At 41.7% G+C, this 24,017-nt stretch overlaps 1 protein-coding gene and 1 pseudogene across 1 annotated transcript in view; both read left to right on the top strand.

Annotated features, from left to right (window-relative positions):
- LOC114629823 (PRELI domain-containing protein 2) overlaps positions 1-22,685 on the top strand; it is an 81,779-nt gene extending 59,094 nt beyond the window's left edge. Inside the window, exons 6-7 of the mRNA XM_028777928.1 lie at positions 16,103-16,172; positions 22,419-22,685. Coding sequence (XP_028633761.1) covers positions 16,103-16,162 — 60 coding nt within the window. The 3' untranslated portion in view covers positions 16,163-16,172; positions 22,419-22,685. The remainder of the gene's footprint in view (positions 1-16,102; positions 16,173-22,418) is intronic.
- Positions 1,703-3,528, top strand: LOC114629802 (annotated as a pseudogene).
- Positions 22,686-24,017: the final 1,332 nt, after the last annotated feature.

Here is a 24,017-nt window from a genome sequence, read left to right as displayed (position 1 = left end):
CTCCCCCCTCCCTCTCCTTTTATTTCTTTTTTATCCTTTCTTCCTTTCTTTGTTTAAATTACGCATGTGAGTACACTGTAGCTGTCTTCAGACACCCAGCAGAGGGCATCCGATCCCATTACAGATGGTATGAGCCACCATGTGGTTGCTGGGAATTGAACTCAGGACCTCTGTAAGAGCAGTCAGTGCTCTTAACCACTGAGCCATCTCTCCAAGTTGTGTGATTTCTTATCTAGACTTCTATTCTGTGGTTGTGTGTGTGTGTGTGTGTGTGTGTTTGGGGGGTCTAGATAGTGCTAATTAAAAATTTCCTGGGTTCCTGGTTGTGTGGACTTGTTACTTTTGGGTTTTTGCCTCTTCTGGTGGGGTGACTTCTTAGGTAGATTTCTACTCTGTGGTAGGAGTTCATCTTTTGGTGCTGGACCCCTACTATTGCGTCTGCTCTTTAAGGGACCTTAGCAGTGGGCAGCGCACCTGGAAGGGGATCTAGAAGAGGCTTCTGTGTCTTCCTGTTCAGGAACAAAGGAGTGTTGTGTTTAGTAACTCTGAGCTTGTTGGAGTATGTCTTTTTGTGACCTTCAGGTTGTTTGTTTTGAATTCTACTTGCTGTCTGGGATTTGGCATTTGACTTACGTTAGACCTTAGCTATCTGACATCCTTGGAGATGACTTGAACAGCTTTTATTTCTTCCCTTTCTTTCTGCCTCAAACCCTTTCTCCCTTCTAGTACCTCCTTCTTTCTCTCCTCTTTCTGGATTTTTGTTGCTGTTATTGTTTTGTTTTGAGACAGTATCTGTGTATCTAGACTGGTCTGGAATACATTATATAGAATAGAGTGACCTTGAATTCATGGTGATTCTCCTGCTTCAGCTCCCCCCAATACCAAGATTACTGGCACAAGCTGTCTGTCACATGTGATCTTAAACTGTTTTTTATTTTTTAATTTTTTCCCCAAATTTCTTGAGCAAAGAAAATGGTGTCTTTTGCAGTTAATTAATTTCTTTCATATTGATTCCCATCTTAAGTAGAATTTAAAGGGTGTAATTAAATTTTTTTTATCAGTGACCTGTAGTGGGATATAGCTTTTGTTATTTTTAAAGATATTTAATTTGTCAAAAACTTGACTTTTTAAAATTAGTCTCTAATCTTTTCCATATGTCTGAAATGGTTAAAATTCAAAGAAATTATGACATTTCTTCTCCCAAAGACTTTTTAAATCTTTAACACAATTTTTACGAGGCTTGTTTAAGACTGTTTCTAAGTCTACTACATGAACTGAATAACTAGTTCCTATTTTAAGCTGGATTCTTTGTAGAGTCATTCATGACAATCCCCTGCCCAGAGTAGCTATATGACCTTGGACAAGCAATTAAAATCTCTGTGTCTCATTTTCCTCATCTGTAGAATGAGGACAGTATTGTTTCCTACTTCCTAGAGTCCTTGGGAAGAGTAAGTGAGTTATATAAAACAACATGGGTCAGGACTTGGGACAAGGCAAATGATCGGTTGTTGGTTTGTCATTATTTAAAAAGCAAAGTACAAGACAGTTAAAAGCAAAAACTTATTTTCCCCATTATAGCATTGTTGACAATGTTTAGTGGTTATAATGAGCCTGTCTTTGGAATCAGTCTGACCTGGGTTTAAATCTTGCAGCCCAGCCTTTTTCTGGGTGACATTTGAATAATTCTGTCTACCTCATGAGCATGAGAATCACAGGCAAGTGTAATGAAGCACTTCAAATACCTTGGCTTACAGGAAATGACCATAAATGGTCATTGTCATCTTTTTGTTAAAGTCCATCTTTTTGCCCTCTGAGCTCCCAGAGTTGCTCCCAGAGTCTGTGCACTCTGGATATGTGGTGTGGCCTTCATGGGAACAGAGGGAGTTTGCCGGAACTTGCTGAGTAACTATTGAAGACTATATCAAAATAGAGAAAATAGGAGAAGGTACTTGTATGGTGTATAAGAGTTTATAATGACAGTCCAGACAGTGGCCATGAAGAAAATCAGTCTTGAAAGTGAAGAAGGAGCGCCTAGTTCTACAATTGGGGAAATCTCTATGAAAAGAGTTTTGCCTTCTAAATAAAGTCAGAATTCACCTGTGCTCATGCAGGACTCCAGGATTTATCTAAGTTTTGAGTCCTTGTCCTTGGATCTCAAAGAAGTCCTTGAATTTTATCCCTCGTGGTCAGTTCCTGGATTTTTTATTCGTGAAGCGTTACCTGTCCAAAACCTCCAGGGGATTGTGTTTTTAACTCCTGAAGAGTTCTTCACAGAGACTTAAAAACTCAAAATCTATTGATTGATGACAAAGGAGCAATCAAACTGGTTGGTTTTTGCGGGGGTGTTGGGCTGGGAGAAGCAGCTGGGTGCCTGGTTGAGCAAGTCTTGAACCTGGGATGTTTATCTGGACGGCAGGTGTTCGACTCTGCCCCCAGGCCCTGGTTCTTTTCATTCAGCTTCAGCCCTCCACAACCCCTCCCAAAGAGAGGTCTATGACCATCAGTCAGAGGAACAGTGCCTCAGGCTCTCCCACATGTAGATGAGGTATCTCGAAGCCCTTAGACTAAGGCAATAGGCGTTATCTGCTGCCAGACCCTAACCCACCCTGAAACTGTATATAAGGGCTCTATTCAGGAGAAGTAAAGTTGTGTTCGAGAATCATCCTGGTGTCCGGGAGTTTCTGTCGCAAGAGCTGTAACACTTGGGGAGAGATCTGCTCTCCCAGAACCTTCCTAGGGCACCAAGCTGCTTCCTTACCAGCTAGCCAGCTTCCTATCGGCCCAGCCCAGGCTGGCTCAGTGCTGAGAGACAGGTGCAGCACCTGGGAGTGACCGAGCAGTGACAGCGGAGACTCGGGCAGAGGCAGCAGTGGGGGTAGGCAATCTCTTCCCCCTGCTCGCACTCTGTACCCTTTGGCCCAAACCTCTCACACCAGGCCTGGCCGGAGACCAACAGACAGTGGAGACTCGGGCAGAGGCAGCTGGCAGAGACGGTAGCAGACCCTCCCTGCTCTCACTCTGTCCTCGGCCGGGAGATTATCGGGACACCCTCAGGAACCCGGGACCCACAGGTTTTGGCCTTGACAGAGCATTGAGAATAAGATAAGTGTGCATTCATAAGGTAGTGACACTGTGGTACACATCTTTGGAAGTGCTGCTGGAATTAGCTTGTTACTCTATCCTACTTCACATCCGGAGCACTGGGACCATGTATCTCTAGAACTGACACCTAAGAAGCCACTATTCGGTGGTGATTCAGAGACTGGCCAACGTTTCAGGATTTTCAGAGCTCTGCGAACTCCTAGCAACCAAGTTTGGCTGGAAGTGGAGTCTTTGCAGAGCTATAGGAACACATTTCCCAAGTGGAAGCCAGGGAGCCTCGCATCCCATGTCAAGAATCTGGATAAATAGTTCTGAGTTGCTCTCAAAAATGCTAGTCTATGATCCTGCTAAATGAATGAGCCTGGCAAAATAGCCCTGAAGCACCCATACTTTGATGACTTGGACAATCAAGTTAAGAAGATGTAGCTTTCTGTGCCATTCCCTGCCGGCTGTGTCAGGGGAAGATAGTAACATTTGCTCTTGGCTCTCTTCCAATCTTCTTCTTTTCTTTTGTAAGCTAACATCTAGACTTTTCCTAATTTCATATGTATAACTTAATTAACATGTAAATATTATTCTACATAATTTAAATATAATAATTCTGTGTATGTGCTTTAAAAAAAAACACACATTGGCATCAGGCTTGGTGGTATTTGCTTGTAATCCTAGCACTCAGGATGCTGAGGCAGGAGAATCATGCCTGTACTATATAGCAAACAAAACCAAAAACATGCTAATGACCAAAATTGGCACATTTTATCCAGTTTTTATACGCAGTTTTCAAACATTGATGTCCATAGTACTAATACAGTTATACATCTTTTCAAAAATAACATTTTATCACAAATGCCTTTTACACTAACTACATAAACTTCAAAGCCATCATTTTCATCTCTGTATAATGTTTTATTAAGTAGTTATAACTTACTTTGCTCTTTGGTACGGAATATTGAAGTTCTTTCTAACTCACAATGTTACTCAGTGTTACAGTGTTACAAAGTGACACAAGGCGAAACATCTTCAGGTTAAAACCTTTCATGTTTACAACACTATCTTAGAAAAGATTAACGGAAGAATTCCTACATATGTAACTGTTTCCCTGGTCTTTGTGAAGTGTCATCTTTCTTCCTGAGCCACTTCTAGATGGCATGTACTACTTTATCCTCAGGACCCAGAGATTCCTCAGGGTTCGGTGGATGTTTATTGACTTAATGAATATATTGTTGTATTATTTCCCAGGAATGGCAAGAATTTTATGATTCTATTCTATTTTAAATCATTATTAAGCCAAAATAGTTTCTTTTCAAATATAGAAACAATGGGATGATAACAAAATCATTAAGCACAGGTAAAACTTTTTACCCCAACATTTTGCTTATTGCTCTTTTACTATCAACTGATTTTTCGTTAGTAGACAAAGGAATGGTTTTCACCGTAGTATTCTCATATCTCCATATGTATATATCTTGTTACTATTTGGGCCTCCACCATCTTCTGTGCCCATCTCTACTTCTATCCTCTTATTGGGCTCTTTCACCCTGTTAAGCCCTTCTTCTGCCTTTGTGTCAGATGTATTTTGCTAACCTCCTTCGGTCCCCACTTTAGGCTTTTTTCTTCCGTGTGATAGTCTCCCTATTACTTTATGGGCTTCATGCACACATAAACCTAAATACATGCATATAATTTAAATCTGTAGTCTATATATGAGATAACACATACAATATTTGTCTTTCTGAGTCTGGCTTTTGCTTCCCACCATGATCTCCAGTTCCGTCCATTTTCCTGAAAATGTTCATTTTGTTCTTCTTTATGGCCATGTAAAGCCCTGTTGTATGTGTGTACCATGTTTCCTTTATCCAGTTGTCTGCTGAATGGGCCTCTAAGCTGTTCCTTTACTTCTGTGAATTGTAAACAGTAGACATGGTTATGCAAGTAACTCTGCAGTGTGATGATGTGAGACTAGGTGTGTTGATTTGGTGAGACTAGGTGTGATGATTTGGTGAGACTAGGTGTGTTGATTTGGTGAGACTAGGTGTGTTTTGTGCTCAGCATGGTGCTGCAGAGCTCTTATCTTGCCTGCTGAGGACCAGTGCTTCCTTTGACTAGATTCTAGTTCTGTCCCTGTTGTTGTTGACCAGTGCTGTGACTTAATGAATGCTGGTTCACATCACTGAGCATCTCTTTGAGGTGATGTAACCAGCAAGTGAAGTGCACTCCTTAAATATAAAGATGTTCAAGGTGCATCTCTGGTGGCATTTTCTGTGGGCCACTGGACACTGACCAAAGAGGGCCTTGTGGTTTCAGAGGTTACCACTTATATTTGGGTCACAGGAAGACTGGAAGGTTAAACATTGTTAATACAAGCATGCTGTGTTCCAGTAGCTTTACATGTCTCATTTAATCTTTAAAGGTTACATTGCAAAGCAAAATGCTCCTTCTGTTCTCTTCACCCCATTCCAGGCAAGGAAATACATTTTTTGAGGTAAGTGCTCATTGTGGAAACAGCTGGAGAAATCCAGGTTGAAATTCTAGGTCAGCTACTCAATAACCATGTTGCCTTCAGTCTTCCACTCCGAGACTGTTTCCTTCCCTGGAAACAATGACAGCAAAAGTAGCTTACCTCATAGGACTGTTGAGAACATTAAAAATGTGGGTGAGCTAGAGGCTTGTAGTCAGTTTGTAATAGATTGATAGTAACCTTGAGGATGCTGAGACTTCCTGAGATGGGCTTTTTACTAACATATGGCTTCAGGAAATGATGTTTTGTTCAAAGAAAACACCCGATTTGAAGACATGCATGGAAGTATTATTGATTAACACAGAAGTATGAATATGGGCAGGAGTAGAAATGGAACAAAAGGAGAATTATCTAGGAAACCATTGGATTTATTTATTTCCTGGGCAACAGTTATGTTTATGTTAGGGATAACTGATTGATAGAATAGACACTGTGGCTCTCCATTTTGTCTCAGAGTGAGGAAAGAAAGTGGAGAAGCTGTACTTTGGCTTAAGTTTGATGAACAGGAAAAAAAGACAATAAAAGGAACTTGATAAAAGCCTTGTTATGTTTTTCATTTGCCACAGCAAGAGTAGGTAATGGGCCTTATTGGTGCCAGTCACTAAAGGTACTCTCTGCTGGAGGATGAGAGCAAGTCCCTTGTAATTAGGACCAACACAGATGGAATGACCAGTAGTGAGCTTGTCCCATGGGTGGAGCCTTCTAAGCAGATATGGTTGTTCAGTTGAGGGTTGGTCCCGGGTAGGGTGTGGCTCTGAATGAGAAGCTGGCCTTGATTAGTGGTGAAAGAAAGCTGTGTTTCATATAAAGTTCAAATCAGGAAAAATAAAATTATGTTTAGAATACATTTCTAGACAGTTAAAATTAAGGCAGATGGAGTATTGTTGGAAGGTGGAAAAAGAACATGGTAACAGAAGTGTACCAGAGACTTGATGCTTGTCATGTTGGGGTTTGTATGGAAAGGGCCGTGGAAACGGCAGTGCCAGGTGTTCTTCTCTTTTGCTCTAGATTTCTCTAAATCAAATGGATCACTTTTCAACCCTTTGCTGAAGATTTCCTTTCTGGTTTAGAAAATATAAAGTCTTTTCCGTGTTTTAGATTTTATTATTTGGGGAATCTATTATTTCCTGTTGCAAGTTGTAAGAGTTAAATATTCTCCTTCTGGAGAGAAAGAGATTAATAATATGAAGCAGAGGTATCCAAATCATTGTCACAGTTAATGCTATGCTATCTCACCGAAAGACGTGGTGTGATTAATGAAAACAAAAACGAATCTTACTGAAGAATGTTCCAATCAGTATGGAAAAATTATTTCCAAGTTGTTGTATCTGACTAGTCCTATTTGAAAAGTATTGTATTTGAGATAATTTGTAGATATTAGATATTGACTCATATATTAAAATTCATGACATTTTGTTTGGGAACAGGACTAAAATATCTGATTTGTTTATCAGAATTTTTGAGCCATAGTCAACAGGGGAGAGAGAAAAGCTCTTGGTACACATCCAGCCTTGTAATAGGCTTTTCACACTTTCATTTGAACTTCTAGCCTAGCTGAATCCCAGATTCTTCTGCTTGATTGCCTCAAGTCAAATGGAGGCTCTGTTTCTTAGTTACTGTGTGGGTTTGGATGAGATGTTGAAGATGTCACCCTCAAACACAAATAACAGCCCTTTAGGGCAGATGGGAGGTAGAAGAAGTTTGTTCTGGGAAGGTTCGCACACAGTGTTTGGCACACAGCATGGGCTAATAAATCTTTCTCATTGTTATTTGGTCCGATTCCAGTTTTGTAGGTGAAGCTAACTCTAAATGGAAAAGAGCTTGGCATCCAATTAAAAGGTGCTCTGTTGTGTTAAAATATCTCTTTCTGGAGAGCTTTGCTGAGTGTTTCTCTTATATTTTGATGAGAAAGCTGGACGCAGATAGCTTCCCCCTTTCACCACACCCTTCCTCATGTCTGTCTGTCCCTCCTTTCCTTCACAAATGATGCCCATCCTATCAGGTTCTAGTGTTGGTGGGATTCAGCAGAAGATACCCACAGCATCATTCTTTGATCTCATGGAATACACCTTCTCATTGGGAGTGACAAACAAGGCAGGGTATTTTGGAAGCTTGAGGATTGCTATATGAGTGCTATAAAAACAGCAGGGCCTGGTGATTTGATCTAGACAGGCTGGGTTGTGTGAGCAGGGGTGGCTCTGAGAGGAAGTGTTCTCTGAGGAGGGGCTAGATCAGTTGAGTTGTGAATGGTGCAGAGAGTTAGGGTTGCCACTTGAAGAGCTAGGGATGCTCCTGAGAGACCAGGCAGTGAGAAAGAAGGCACTGGCAGGTTTCTGAATAGGAAGCTGGCATGTGAGTCAAGTCTGTGGTCAAAGGAGAATGCAGAAGGCTGTGGCTGAAAGATGGGGATGGAAACAGACTGGACAGTCATGATAAGGACCATAGGCCCTGTTGGGAGTTGAGGCAGCCAAGTGTTATTACTCTACCTCTGATTCATGTCTTCACAAGTTTGCATTATTAGCAAGATGATTCTGAACAAGTTCTACATAACCCATCTTAATGGAAAATGGGAGTTGAAAGGTCACGAAGTTTATGGAGTAAATTTGATGCAAATATTTTCCTTCAGTGTTCAGTGGCTTATAATGTAAACTTCAGCATTGAAAAGTAATTGTTGGGCTGGAGAAATGGCTCAGAGGTTAAGAGCACTGACTGCTTTTCCAGGAGTCCTGAGTTAAATTCCCAGCAACCACATGGTGGCTCACAACCATATGTAATGGACATCTGATGCCACCCTCTGGTGTGTCTGAAGACAGTGACAGTGTATTCACATACATAAATTAAATAAATAAATCTTAAAAACAAAACAAAACAAAGCAGAAAAGTAACTGTTGACTAATTCTCAGTATTTGTTAACTAATGCAGATTTCCCCAGACCTGGTGTGTGCTGCTGGCTCCCTTCATGCATCTCTTCCTTCTCTCATGCCTCCATCCTTTCCTTATTTTGTCTCATCATCTCTGAGGCAGCTCTTGTGATTCACAAGTTGTAAGTTGAAAAGTTTTACAACCCATCAGTATTGAGCACCTACTGTGTGTTAAAATTCTGCCCAAGATACTGGGATTAAAACAAAAGCAAAATTCCTTCCCTAGCTGAGTACCTTGGCATCTCATCTAAAGTGGTAAGAATGCACATTGGTGGTTGGTTAGTTAGCTAGTATGTTCATTCATTCATTCCATGGACAGTTACGGTGTCTTTTGCTTTGCAAGACTGTATTCTTCCACAGGATGCATTCTTATTTGTTTGCCTTTTTATTATTACTCTATGTGTATTGAGGGGTGGAAGTTGGGGGTTGGGGATATCACATGCCATGGCTTGTATGTGGAAGTCAGGACAGCTTTGTGAAGTAGGCTCATTACCTTTTGCTTTAGTTGTAGGGATCAGGATTTCATGGCAAGTGCTTTTATCTGCTAAGTCTCATCATCAGCTCCTCCCTCCCCTTCTGGTTTTCAAGACTGAGTCTCATGTCAGACTGATTTTGAAATTGCTATGTAGCCAAAGATGACCTTGAATTTCTGTTCCCCTTTCCATTACCTCCTATATGGTGAGGTTGCAGCCATATGCCACTACACTTGATTTTTAAGCAGTGCTGGGGACCAGCTAAGCGACTTGATCAGCTCCAGAGGATTAAGGAAGATTCCGGGAAAGTGTGCTATTTAATTACAGGATGTTTACTGTAAACTAGTGTTTTAACACTAAAAATCTCAGGAATCAGATTAGATTCGATTTTAACCCCAAAACAAGTCTACATTGCTATAGTTATTCAAAGGAGAGGCAATTGAGGCATGAAGAATTTTGAATTTTGCACAAAGTTTCACAGCAAGCTTGGATATGACCCAAATGTCTTCATTAGAAGAACATTAGCCAATGTCAGTGTCATTTGTGGCTACCTAGGAGGTTTTTATGTGCTATTGTCTTCTCCAGGAAGAAGTGGTGCTAAGGACTGGAAAGTATGGGTGTGGGTGGGTGGGGCACCAGGAACTTGAAAAGTGGGAAGTATAGTCATCCTGTTTCCTTCTCTATTCTGTTTAGTTCCCTGTGCTAATTGCTTAACAGTGAGAGTGCTGTGTGCAGCTCCCTGCCCCCATGCCTTTTTCTGATCTTCTGTGCTCCCTTTTTACTGTCTCTGGGAGCTGTGACTCATAACTGTGCTTTGTAGTTTTCATCCCTCCTCCTTCAGTTGCTCTCCCAGATCAGTCTCTTCTTGCATGACTGACCTGCCCTTCCCATATCCTTTCATACCCTCTTTCTTCTGTAAGTTACAGCACTTCTCAGAGATAATCTCATCTTCCAGTTGTTTTTCACTCTTCCATGAGACCAAGGAGCTCTGTGTGGGGCCATCTTGTCCAGTTGGATCTTGATGCTGCTGGCTGCAACCTCATACGTGTTGTGGCAGCTGGTACTATGGATAACGTGTTAATTAGGTTTTCTATTGTGGCGATAAAATACTATTATTGAGCAAAGCAACTTGGGGAGGAAAGGGTTCATTTTGTTTCCACTTCCATATCACCGTCACATCATTGGAAAAAGTCAGGGCAGGATCTCAAGGCAGGAACCTGGAACAGGAGCTGAGGCAGAGGCTGTGGAGGAGTGCTGCTTACTGGCTTGCTTCTCATGACTTGCTCAATTTGTTTTTGTACATTTCAACACTACTTGCCCAGGGATAGCACCACCCATCAATCAAGAAAATATTCTATGGCTGGTCTACGTCATTCTTTTTTTTTGAAATTAAATTAAATCTATTTTAATTATTCACTTTACATCTGGCTCACTGTCCCCCTCCCAGTCACCACCCCCACAATCCTTCCCCCCTCCCACGCCCCTTCTCTTCTGAGTGGATGTGTTGGACTCTTAAGATCCAAAATCAGGGGACGCGCTCCCACAGAAACACAAGGATGGGACTTGATGCAATAACATGAGGTGTAATGAAACTAGTGCACTAGGACTCTCTCACATGCAGGCAAGAGAGCCCCAAACAAAAGCTGGGAGTCGTTTTTATACAGAATTCATGAAAGGAAACCACAAAGTCTGACCTCTAGGTGACTCAGGTTATGACAATGAGTGTTTTCCGTTTGCCCAGGTTTATTACGTTAAGGGCTCAGCTTCCTGATTCCTGGAATGTATCTGTGTGCTCTGGGTCCTCCTCACCTGCCGGTGGGTTCCTTCCCCTGTGGTCTGAGGGATGTTAATCCACCTCTCCCTTCTTCCTTTGAATGTTAATCTAGCAAGTGTCTTCTGACTAAGGAATGTGCCCCTCCCGGGATGTGTCCTGGGACAGTGAGGTTCTTAAGTCCTACAGATGGAGGCCTCTTTAACTTATTTTAATTATTCACTTTACATTGGCTCACTGCCCCCTTCCCAGTCACCACCCCCACAATCCTTCCCTGCTCCCACGCCCCTTCTCTTCTGAGTGGATGGAGGCTTCCCTGAGTATCCCCCCACCCTGGCACTTCAAGTCTCTGCGAGGCTAGGCCCTTCCTCTCCTTGGAAACTAGACAGAGTAGCCCAGCCAGAAGAACATATCCCATGTACAGGCAACTGCTTTTGGAATAGCTCCCACTTCAGTTGTTTGGGATCCACAAGAAGACAGAGCTGCACATCTGCTACATATCCCCAGGGAGGCCTAGGTCCAGCCCTGTATGTTCTTTGATTGGTGGTTCAGACTCTGAGAGCCCCAAGGGTCCAGGTTAGTTGACTCTGTTGGCCTTCATTCTTATGGAAGCATCTTCTCAAGTGAGATTCCCTCCTCAGATCACTCTACCTTTTGTCAAGTTGACAAAAATTTAGATAGCACAGGCAGTATTTGCTCCAAAGCCATGAACCACAAGAAGGAGTTATCTCCAGTGGGGTCTTTGACACCAATTCTTTTTTTTTTTTTTTATCACTGTGATAATTAAGTGAGCAGCTCTCTTATTAAGAGCTCTGCATGGGCATACCTTTGGGGAACTGCTCTGATGTCTGTAATTTCGTAAGGTCTAATATGACTCCCTTTGGAGCCTCCCAGGTAAATCAGAGCTTCCTAAGGGAGTGACAGCTTGATTATAAAATAAACACACTGACTGCAGTTAGCCATCTTAGGGTTTGACCTTTCCTGAAGACTCACTTTGGTCTTGCAGTGATAATCACCAATTTCTCAGAAGCAGAGTGGGCTCGTTGTGAAGGGTTTTGAATGTGAAAGGCTCTAGGACTGTAGAATGGAAGGAATTTTCGGCATCGCTGTCCTGGCACTAGGGACATATGGCCCTGAGGTGCCTTAGTTGCCTGTGCTTTGATAAATGGGGAAAGATCCCCTAGTAATAGAGGAAAAACACATTCTGAAAGTAGGGAGATAATAAAATCAAGCTGCTTTATGCTTTGTCAGTCCAAAAAGCTTTTAAGGCACATCTAAAAGGTGGATGCACTTAATGTTTGCTCTGCATACGGGCCTCATTGTGTGATAAGAGGATAAATTTAGCCTCTTTAAGTCTGTTCCCTCGAGGGTGAGATTTGAGAACTAGAATAAACTTTATTTGAAACTTCTATCAACGGGGACTTTGCTCCCCCCCCTTCACTCTCCCCTTTCTGCATCTAACTGTTCTTAAGAGTAAAGTGGTATGAGGGGAAAAGAGGGAAAGCAAAATCAACTGTCACATTGTGAACATAATTGATTCAATAAATAACGTCTTTGAATTCCCAGGGCAAACCTCAGAGTCTTTATTTACGTCAATTAGTGGCCCAGTAAGTGGCGGAGGTCTTAATTCAGACGGATGGGATGGGATGGATCATGGCTTAGTTCTCTCTTCCCAAGGAAGAATGTGCTTTTCTTGTTTTGAAGACATACCATGCACCCTGAAAAACTAAAAAAAGTTTGAAAAAGAATTTATGTGGCGGTTTTCATTCTTCCTAGAGGTGAAAGGACATTTAATTTTTTGATGAGATTGTTGGAACAAGAATAAAATGGAAACAAGGAAGAAAATTTCTTGTCAACTCTATCAGAGCAGGGATTTTGTCTTAGCTATTCAGCATTTAATATCCAGTGCACATAGTAGGCACATGAAAAATATTTGTCATCACTGTTGTTGAATAAATGAATAAATGAACGGAAGTGAATACCATGCTGGTCTGGTTCTTAGAGTCTGCTTGGATTTTATCCTACTACTTTTTACAACTCTGGTCCCCACTTCTTTCTTTCTCCCCAGGGAGTTAGAGCACTAGCTTCTCCTCCTCCTCCTCCTCCTCCTCCTCCTCCTCCTCCTCCTCCTCCTCCTTCTTCTTCTTCAAGATTTATTTTTAGTTATGTATGTGTGAGATTGTACATGCATATGACTGCAGACGTCTGAGGAGGCCAAAAAAGAGTATAGGATCCTCTAGAGCTGGTGTTACAGGAGGTTGAAGGCTGCCTGGTGTAGGTGCTGGGACTTGAACCTAGGTCCTCTGCAAGAGCAGCTAGTGCTCTTAGCCAGTCCTCCTTCTCTTCAGCCCCAACAGGAGATTAGTTTTAAAAGTACAATTTGAGAGAACATCTCCAGGTATGATTAAGGAGAACCTGTTCCATCATGGCCAGATGAGTGGAGTTGGAAGAGATCTTAGAGATGTTACAAAGGTACTATTTACAGATTTTTGTGAATTGTATCTTAGAATCACATGAACTGTGTACTGAGTGTATAGATCCAGGCCGTCAGTGTTAGAGCTAAGGAGCCTCTAATCTACTATAGATGGTCCTGGATGGTTCGGTATGCTAGAAATAGCATTAATCCAGCTGGTGTCAAAGTCCTCTGGCCTCTGTAGTCTAAGGCATTTCTTGGTAAAGGTGACCATCCTAAGATATCCAGCAGAAAGACTGTGAGCTGCAAATAGGATGCAAGTCTCCTGACTCCGATGACTATGCTACTGCTTCTGTGGTTTGCTGTACTGGTTCATCTGATGAGCCATACCTCTCAGCCTCTGTCTGGGTCCTTTAATGCTGCTTCTCTCTAAAGCTGCAGCATTATCTGGGGTGATGGCCCTGGCACAACTGGAAAGACCTTCAGGATTATATGCCATTTATTTTGCTTTCATATTAGTGTGTGTGTGTATGTATGTGTGTGTGTATGTGTGTGTATGTATATATTTGTGTATATGTGTATTTCTGTGTGTGTATTTTTGTATATATGTGTGTTTGAATGTGTGTTTATGTATGCATGTATTTGTATATATGTGTGTTTGAATGTGTGTTTGTGTGTGTTTTTTTGTGTATATGTATATATGTGTGTATGTGCATGTTTGCATATGTATGTTGTTTGTTCATGTAGGTATGCATATGTACATACAAGGTTTACGTATGTGCGTACGTATGTGGATGCCAGAGGTTGTTGTTAGGCATCTTCCCCTATCATTTTCCGCCACAGCTTTTTGAGATGGGTCTCTATTTGATCCCAGAACCCATGGATTTGCTAGAATGGCTTGACAACTCCATGTGTCCATTTATTTGTCTCTGCTCCTTTGCCTCCCAGGGAATATAGATGTGTGGTTGACTTGTTTCCTTCCTTCCTTCTGAAAAGATTTAGTGCAGCTTGGAACAGATAATGGCAGACCAAACATTTCCACGAGGGGGAGTTTATTAAGAGGAAGAGAGAGTGAGAGAGGTAGAGGAGTAGAGGCCGGCCATAACCAGTGGAGAGAGGGGGAAGGGAAGGGGGAGGGGAGAGAGAACAGAGAGCCTGCAGGCAGGGATCAACGGAGTAAGAGAGAGAGGAGGGGGCAGGCAGTCCTTTTTATATTGGGCAGGCCAACCTAGCTGTTGCCAGGTAACTGTGGGGAGGAGCATACCTGGCTATTGCCAGGTAACTGTGGATGTGGAGTTTAGACAGAATACTAACTCACTCCCTCCCTCCTTCCCTCCCTCCCTCCCTCCCTCCCTCCCTCCCTCCCTCCCTTCCTTCCTTCCTTCCTTCCTGATTGCTTTTGGTTTTGTTATTTTGTTGTTCTAAAGAAGTGTTGGGAGTTTGAATGCAGGTCCACATCTGTGTACACTGAGCACTTTCCCCATGCAGGTGTCTCTCCAGCCCCTAAGATATTTTACTGGGTTCACTAGTGATGCTTTTGACTCCTTCCAGTCCCTATCTCTTGGCTCACACAAACACCAATGGCATGTCCTAGCCCTTCTTTTGTAGGCCCACTCAGCATTGCCCAGCCCTGCTTTACCTTAAGGTAATCACATAAAAGGCTGTCAAAGATACAAAACTCTGCCCCCACCCCCACCTCAGAGCCATTAAACCTGCTTTTCTGGAGGGCCTGAGGAACCATATTAGAATTCCTTTTATTGCTATTATTCTCAGCATTTCTAGTCTCTGTGAGCAGCCGATCTCCATCGTTCTGGATCGAGTTTTTCAGTCTTTTAGATCCTACCTCACTATTATGCCTCAGCCCCATGTTTCTACAGGAAAGCTATTCTCTATCCCACAGAACTGGTCTCCAAAGTACTGGAGGAGGATCTGCCATCTTCTTTCCTCCAAGACCCAGGTGGTAGTCAAGGTGGTGCTGGTAGCCAGGGAAAAAGCAGAGCAGAGACTGGAGTGTGTGCCTGAAACCAGCATTGAGTGCTGCCTATCTGCATCACCACATTAGAGCTTTGGGCACATACATAAAGCTCTTTGAACATCTGTGTTCTAACTAGGAAAGTGGTTTTGTCTGTTTCAAACAAGGTGTGAGAGAAGTGGAGATTTTCATGTGGAGCATATTGGACAGGGCTCTGGGGAGCATCTGTGTAATACAGAGGGAAACAGGGGAGGCCAGCTATGGTACAGCTGCAGCAAAGGTCTCAGCTACGCCATGTGGAGCTATGGGGTGCAATACCCTCAGAATTATTTGCAATCCAGGGAAGAGAGCCATTATATCTCCATATCCACCAACCATACAATATAGGTTGGCCCTGGAGAGGGGGTGTGACCTCAGGTAATGAATGGCCTTGGCTGAGATCCTGAGATTTGTGCCTGCAGCAGTCCATAACAGGTTCTTGTGGATGAGGAAAGAGTGCCTTCATCTTGGAGAGCATCTCAGTGGGATATGGCAGCACCTGCTGCCCACACCAACATGCTTGAACCTTGGCAGGGAAAGTAGCACAATTGTCAGCATTCAGCAAACATTTACCGTCGCCATTATCCCAACGCTGGCAAGCTGTGCCACTTGTGAGACATTGCTTACCTTGGCTTGGGCTGCTTTCTGATGTTGTAAGCAGATTCTCAACTCTGCTCTGCCCACCTCCCAACCAGCTCTAAGAGCATGCAGAGAAAGCAGAAGGGGGATTGCCGGGTGAAATATTACAGAAATGTCAGGGATGACTGAGCCCTCTCCTCTGCAATGAATATATGGTCGGGACCTGGATTCCCTGAAGGGAAAAGGTTGTGATAAATGTAATGGCGCTTGTCTATGAAAGATGGCATTTTGATCTTTCTTTCTTCTCTCCATAGGGAATTAGAATAATGGAGATGCTGCTAAAGGAACAGTGTGGTTCCCCCTTAGTGGAATAAAAAATCATCAGTGAGTATCCAAAGCAAAATCAGAATTATTTACCCAAGTCATGTTTTCATGCTTATAAACCTGGCATTATGAATCAGCCTCCCTGAGCTATTCACGCTCTGCGTTTCCCAGTGATACCCATAGAATACTATTTCACAGGCATTTTGTTATCTGCTCAGCAGCTTTATTTGCTTGGCTCTCTGATTTTCAAAGCAGTTTTGTACTGTGCGTTGAGTTACAACTGCTTTCAAATCGCTAAAACTGTTCAGTATAATCTAGCGTGATTGAGGCCCTTGAGGTGGCAGAGATTTGTAAAGGCGGCTCTCAGGATCAACTGAAGCTTAGTTTATTGTTTTCAGAACAATAAAAAGAGAGACTTAGAGCTGTAATTGGAGCAGGAAGGATCACAGAAAGGAATGTGTTGATTGGCCTGGAAAACAAATCCCCAAGACCAAAACATGAAACTCTCCCAAATATGCAATTTCCAGAATGCCAACCTAAAGTGATTTGTGACCTTTATCCCTGATCTTATGTGATGGGTGGCCATCCAGACAAGGGACACTAAGAGAATTCTATATAAATCATCTTCAGGGTAGGATTATACAGTCTACATGCAAAGGAAATTAATTTAGTGTTTACACTTGGGTTCTAGCTCCAGGGAATCTCATTAAGTATGTTGCAAGTATTTCAAAAACATGAAAAATTTTCCAATCTAAAATAGTTGTGAAGATATTTGCTAAGTGAACATGTTCCACTGCTTGAAATACTGTTCTGAAGAAATTGGAATCTTAGGAATAATTCTTGGGCTCTGGCTTGAGGGCCTTGAGACATTAAAAGTGTTTGTCATGGGTACAGACTAGTAATTCATAATTATCTCAGGCCAGCTTGAAAGGACACTACACATGGCTTCTGGTAAACAACCTGCTGGTCTAATTGTGATATACAATGAATTCTGAGAGCAATTAGCCAAAGATGATGTGATAGGACCACTCACAACCAAGTACCTTGAGTTTCAAAGCATGCCAGCCATGCTCTGAATGAACATTAGTTGGAGAGTTGCATTTCTGTTTATTTGCACGTTGAACTATATTGTAATAAATACTTAGCTATATACACTTGACACTAGTAGAGTTCAATGTTACTGGAGGGCTAAATCAGGTAATTTTATTTGGTACAGGCATGGTAAATGGTAGGTGCTCATAAAGTGTTGGAATTGAATCTAAGTATAGTTTGCTCCTATGTTCAGCCTATTCTTTAAACAAATAGTAAAGACCGTGGCAACATGGCCCTGTTTTTCTGTCTTGGCATTTTTGAGACTCACTAAATTAGTGAGTCCACTCACTATCACTACTGTGATAAAATACTTTACAGAAAGAACTTTAAGGAGAAATGATTTATTTTGGCTTGTATTTTTAAGAGGGGATAGAGTACAGTATGGTGGCGAGATTATCCGGTGGCTGGTCACATTGCCTTCATAGCAGGGAGCAGAGGGACATGAATGTTGCTACTCATTTGGTTTACTCCCTTTCCACCTTTATATTAAATTCAGAATCCTAAGCCATGGCATGGTGCCACCAACACTCTGGATATGTCTTTCCTTCGTGACTAAATCTCTTTGGAAATATCTTTATAGACTCACGTAGAACTCAATCTCCCAATTGTGACCCTCTCTTTTTCCTGGTGGCTGCTGGCCATTGGCTGGGAGGATAAAGGGAGGTGAGGCAGGGTTTGGATGGCTGTGAATATCAACCAGCTTTAGTGAGACAGCTCAACTTTATTGGGGTGAACAAGGGCTATTTAGATTTGGGGGGTGGGTAGGGAGTTCTAAGGTGGATATATGCTATCTGCTAGGGTGGAGACCTAGGAATGCTTAAGAATATCATAAAGAGGAATACCAAGAACCTGGCAGGCAAGTTTTTAGTGTGTGTGTGTGTGTTTGTGTGTGTGTGTGTCTGTGTGTGTGTCTGTGTGTGTGTGTGTGTGTGTGTGTGTGTGAGAGAGAGAGAGAGAGAGAGAGAGAGAGAGAGAGAGAGAGCAAAGAGAGAGGATGTTAAGCCTATAATTTGGCCACAGACTACATGACTGTCCTCAGAGGTAGAGGAGATAGAGGTCATGCACTGGAGCAGGGAGAGAAGCCCCAAGTCTCAGGATGAGATTTTTGGGATCTTGGGCACATCTCAATTTCACTTTTGCTCCAGGCCAACTCCCTGGCTGCATGTCCCCACATCCCCACACCGATCACCTCTGAAATCCAGTCAGTAGACAAGCAAGTCCATCCTTTTTCAACCTGACACCCAGACACCTCCCTTTAAACCTTGACACTTTACTCTTTGTCCTCAGAGGCTCGTGACCATCTCACAACATATTGTAATAATAACTCCTTTTCATAATATAATAAAAGATGCCAGTCGAAAGAAAATAGCTTCTGAAGGGGTCTTATAGACAAATACAAAGAAAATCAAAAACATCTGCCAGAGCAGCAGCCATGTATTAGATTCCAGAAGATGTGTTAATCTGTTCAAGTAACACAACCGCACCTTGTGCAACAACCATGATTAGAGTGACCAGTTGATTAATCACAATAATTAACTGTCATTCTCCAGCATCCACCTCTTTTCTGCACAGGCCAAGTAGACTTAAATGAAGATAAGGTTAGAGCCACCACCCCTATGGCCTTGATGGTGACACTTATCTTCACAATCTCTTCAGGGATTCAATAATGACTTCACTGTTGTTACAGATAGAGGCACCTCTAATGGCTTCCGTTTCTGTTTCAGTCTTAATAGACTCCACTCTCACTAAGTACTAATGTGCTTGGGCACTTGGGCACTGATCCCATCTTACCCAGGGAGTGAGATCTGAAGTCAGCTCAGAGTTATGTTGGGGAACTAAAGGGCCTGTGCTAACATTGGAAAGGCATATGCCTGCTAGTTTCCAAATTTTGAATTAGTAGTCTTGAAGTTTTTGTGAGCATCAGAATCATCTGGAGGATTTTAAATCACTGAAGAGTGAGCTCACTCTTGGAGTTCTGGTTGACCAAGTCTCACACGGGCTCCTGAGCTTGTCTTTGGGTAGAAATGGATACAGTCAGTGTTAGGACACTAGGAAAGCAGATAGCTGGGGTTTTGACATGGTTGTGTGTAAATCTACTTTTCTATCAGTCAGCAGAACAGGTTTCATCTGGAGTTTTTTTCTTTTTAAATCAAAGTCTCTTCTTGCATCTATCTATCTATCTATCTATCTATCTATCTATCTATCTATCTATCATCTATTATCCTAATGTAGACAAGCTCCAAGTTAGAGCAAACTCATCTCAAAAGAGGAGTTAAGGCTCATGCTAACTTGTGGTTCTAAGTCAGCTTGGATTTAAAGTATTGTTAATAAAAAGTAAGTTTAAAAAGCTTACAGTGTGGCCTGCTGTCTTTCAGCCATGTGCAGCCTGTGTCCCATGTGACCTAGGATAGTTACTAGTACAACTCAGTACAAAATAAAAATATTTTCAAATTGTTGTTATTATTATTGCTGTTGTTGTTACTGTTATTATTATTAATTGCCTGTGTGAATTCAGTTACACACTTCTCCAGTGCTAAATTTGTAGATAATAATGTAGATAATATCAAAAGATAGGACACTTGGATTATCTTCTTTTCTTTTCACCGTGTGAGATTAACCTACGACTTGAGCTTTTCCTGGTGTATGGGAAGCCAATTACTTTAATCTCAAGTAGCTAAGTGGTTGGGTCTGCAGAGTGCCCAGACTTCTGAGTGTGGCACTAGCATTTTGTGCCATAGAATAATTCCTGCATTATATGCACAGAGTGGGATGTTACAATTCAGAACTAACATTCTTAAACTAGGATCTATCCTCTTCAGAGAGACATCTACAATTACTATAAACTAAAGACTACTATTTAAGCTTTAAGATGTCCCCTAAATTAGCATCATCGAGTTATTATTTATATACAACTAAACTGATGATTTAATTGTTGATTTTGAGGTGTATCATTTTGTGAAGTATAAGTTGTTCTGTAATCATTACAAATCAGATTTGGAAAAATGTGAGGCTTTGATTTTTGTAGCTCAGCTGCAATCTTATTTTCTCCCCTCCTCATTTTCTTGACAGTTTTTACAACATTTTTGTAGTTTAAATTCCCTCTGTCTTGATGGGGCTTTTTTACTTTCTCAAAAAATAGCTTTAGGAAAAATAAGTTGGAGGAGGGGAATGTACTGTTCTTGTGAGAGATGTAAAGCAATAAAGTTAAATGGAAAGGGGCCAGCATTCGGGAGGCTGAGGCAGGATCTCTGAGAGTCTTGGAGCAACCTGGGCTATGGAGTGAGATCTATTTCAAAAATAAAAATAACAATTTAAAAGATAGCTGATTTGGAGAAGGTGCTTGCCACCAAGCCTGATATCCTGAGTTCAGTCTTGTGGACCCAGCTAGTAGAAAGAAGGTACTGAAGCTGTCCTATGTCCTACACACACACACACACACACACACACACACACTTAAAAATAAAAAATAAATAAAAATATAATAATGGGTAGGAGGGGTCACACAGAGCATCTCATTTAGAAAATTAGAGCTCTGTAAGCTACATTTAGACTGCTGCCTTTTATAAATAAAGATTTATTGGAACACAGCTGTGCTCATGGCTGTATTCAAAGCTGCAACAGCAGACTTGAATAGTTTTAACGGAGACCTTGCAGCCTTTACCTTTAAAGCCTAAATCCTTTACTTTATGCTTCTTCTATTGTTTGTTGGAAACAAGAAAGAAAACACTTGCTATCTCCTGAGTTAGTTTTTTAAATTAGCATATGGTCTTTTAAACCTATAAAATCGATCACATCCCATCTCTGCTCTGTACTATTTGACCATTTCCCTCCTCTGCATTTGTGCTAACACCCTCACTTAGTGAAGACTCACATGATGCTGTCTTAAGGCATAAAGAGATATTAAAACGCTAGCAACAAGGAAGTTAAAAGTTCCATCAACAGTGGTCATGAAGTCACTCAGAGTGGCCCGGTGCACATGCAATAGAAATACAGATATTCTGTTAGCACAGACAAAATCACTGTAGCATGGTAATAATATGGGCACTGTATATACAATTTCATTCATATACTAACTTTGGAATTTTGCAATTCTTAATTTTCTTTTGCATATGTGCATACATGTATGCTTTTATATGTAGCTATGTGTGTGCATGCGCGTGCCTGTGTGCGTGCTTTTGTGTGTACGTGCGCATGAGTGTGTGATGGAGGAAGGGAAGGAGGGGGTTCTTACCTTGTACTGTATTTGAGATAGGATCTCTTGCTCTGCTGTGTGTGCCAGGCCTGGGAGTTTTTGGACACACTCTTGTTTTCATTTCCCAGCGTGTCTGAGTACTGGGTTGATAGATGCACATGCTAATGTGTCTGACTTTCCATGGTTCCTAGATATTCGAACTCATGTCCTCATGATTGTGCAGTGAGCATTTTACCAGTGAACCATCTCTGCAGCCAAGATCTCTGTCTTTAAAAGACAATTTGTAGACTTACACAAATGTGCAAAATAAATTAGTTCATATTTTTACAACCCATGTCTTTAATCCCAGCACTCAAGATGCACACATATTTCTATGTGTTCCAGGCCAGCCAGAGCTATATAGTTAACCCTATCTCAAAAAAAAAAAAAAAAAAAGATTTACATTCGTGTAGCATCTGCTTCCATTTTCCCTGGCACCTAGCATTGGAAGTAACATTTATGAACTTTCTGACCTGTGCATTCAGCTGGACATTTGACGATGTAGAAAGCTTAGAAGGTAATTTTCTCATGGTCTGAAATGGAAGCACATAAATCTCAGTAACCAATATGCTTGTGGCATTGCTGCTGACACATCTGTTTGATGGATTTTTGATTTCCTGTCACGTTTGAATAAAACAAATAGTCCCGACATCTGTTTGTTCTTGCCACTGGCATTCAGAACTGGCTTGGTGAGGTCTGATAACACAGAAGAGTTCTATCCCACAAGAATGATTAAGACCTCACTTTTAGCTGTATCTCCAGCTCCACTCTGAACTGGCCCCTCTAGGTAGTTGGACTTAATAAAATGAGGTGCTTGCTTTGTTCGAAGATCATTAGGAGGTAGGAATGCAATTTCTTTAAGAATTATCCATAGTGAGAGAATTCAAGTGACTCTCGGGAGTTGCTTCAGAAAAGAGGGCAAATAAGTATTGATCGCTGAGACGTGTTTATTAGGTGATAAAACCTATTTCTTTCTCTTGCAGGGAAGCTGTCACTGTGTCTACTCTTCCTCGAGACTCACTTCTTGGCCGCAGCATCATAGGCACAATTACTGGACGCAGGTTTCAGGACAGAATCAGTGGCTTAGAGAAGAGGGGACCTTCCAGCTAGAGCACAGAGTTGACACTCCCCTTTGGGGCCTGCTTCAAATCATGGAACTCATGGAGATGAGACCTTTTCAGCTGAAGTTTTATAACGTGGTCTCTTTACAATCTTATGAATAAAGGGAAAAACCTATCAGATGAGATCTATGATGTCTCCAGATGTTTTGCTGATTCCCTGTGATGGGGAGCCAAGAGCAGGATAAAGGCTCAGGGAAGTACTTGTGCTCATATGCTGTCAGCATCTGTATTTGGAGGATCCAGGAGAGGATTCTGGGAATGATAAAGAGGTCCATCCTGGTACCTCTTTCCAGAGAGCTTGAATAGAAAGACAATGTGCCAGACCCATACTGAAGCTAAGCCACATGTATACCACAGTGAATCTAAACTACATGTATACCATGGTCAGTCAAGCTACATGTATATCATGGTAAAGCTAAACCACATGTATACCATGGTCAGCTAAGCCACATGTATACACCATGGTGAAGCTAAGGCACATGTATACCATGGTGAAGCTAAACCACATGTGTACCATGGTCAAGCTAAGCTATGTACATACTATAGTTAGCTAAGCCACATGTGCATGGATTTTTGATATTCTCAGAAGTCAGTTGAACTTTTAGGCGATGACACGTAAATTCTGACTTGCTCCTCTTTGAGAACATGGAGTAGAGAGCATAAGGCAAGGTCTGGCTGTGGCTCCTACTGACTTGTTTTGTAATTTGGCACAAATTCTCCAGTTCTCTTTTGACCAGAAAAGTGTGAGTGATCAGACATAGTTCTCTCTATCTGTAGGTTTAGTTTGAGTACAAGTTTAGGGCCAGTTGGATTGGCATGAATTAAATCCAGCTTCTCCCACTGATTATTTAGTGGGCTTGTACATCATTTTAAAACTTCTCCAAAGTTAATTTAAATCAGAATTGTGCAATGAGGTAATAGCTTTAAAATGAGGTTGTTTGACTGACTTGAGATGGTCTATATGAATATGAAATAGAATCCACTATTATGTGAAATGATTTTTTTTTGCCTTTTACCTTTTTTTTTTTTGAGGCAAGGTCTGGTGTAGCCGAGGCTTGCCTCAAACTCTATGTATCTGAAAATGATCTTGAACTTTTGATCCTCCTGCTTCTGCCTCCAGAGGGCTGGAATTGGAGGTGTGTGCTGAGGACTGTGCTCAGAGCTTCTTGCATGCTGTCAAGTGCTGTACCAACTGAGCTACAGGCCTACCCCAGGCATCTGCTTTTTAACTGGGTTGTACATGGTGCTAATGTTTAAAATTTAGATGGCATTAGTTTGCATTTCTCATGACAAGAAGCCAAAATATAAATGCACACCATCTAACACAAAGCTTGAAAGGAAGTAGTAATTTAGAATTCATCTTAAGATAAAAAGTAAGCCATTATTGAAAAGACACAAGGAAATTGTTCCCTTTTCTCTCTCTCTCTCTTTTTTTTTTCAATTTGAACTTTTTTTCTGCTT

The sequence above is a fragment of the Grammomys surdaster genome, unplaced genomic scaffold, assembly GCF_004785775.1.
Source record: "Grammomys surdaster isolate TR1022 unplaced genomic scaffold, NIH_TR_1.0 317, whole genome shotgun sequence".
In the NCBI taxonomy this organism is placed as follows: Eukaryota; Metazoa; Chordata; class Mammalia; order Rodentia; family Muridae; genus Grammomys; species Grammomys surdaster.
Note: the sequence above shows the minus strand (reverse complement) of the source record. Positions and strands in the feature narration are given on the sequence as shown.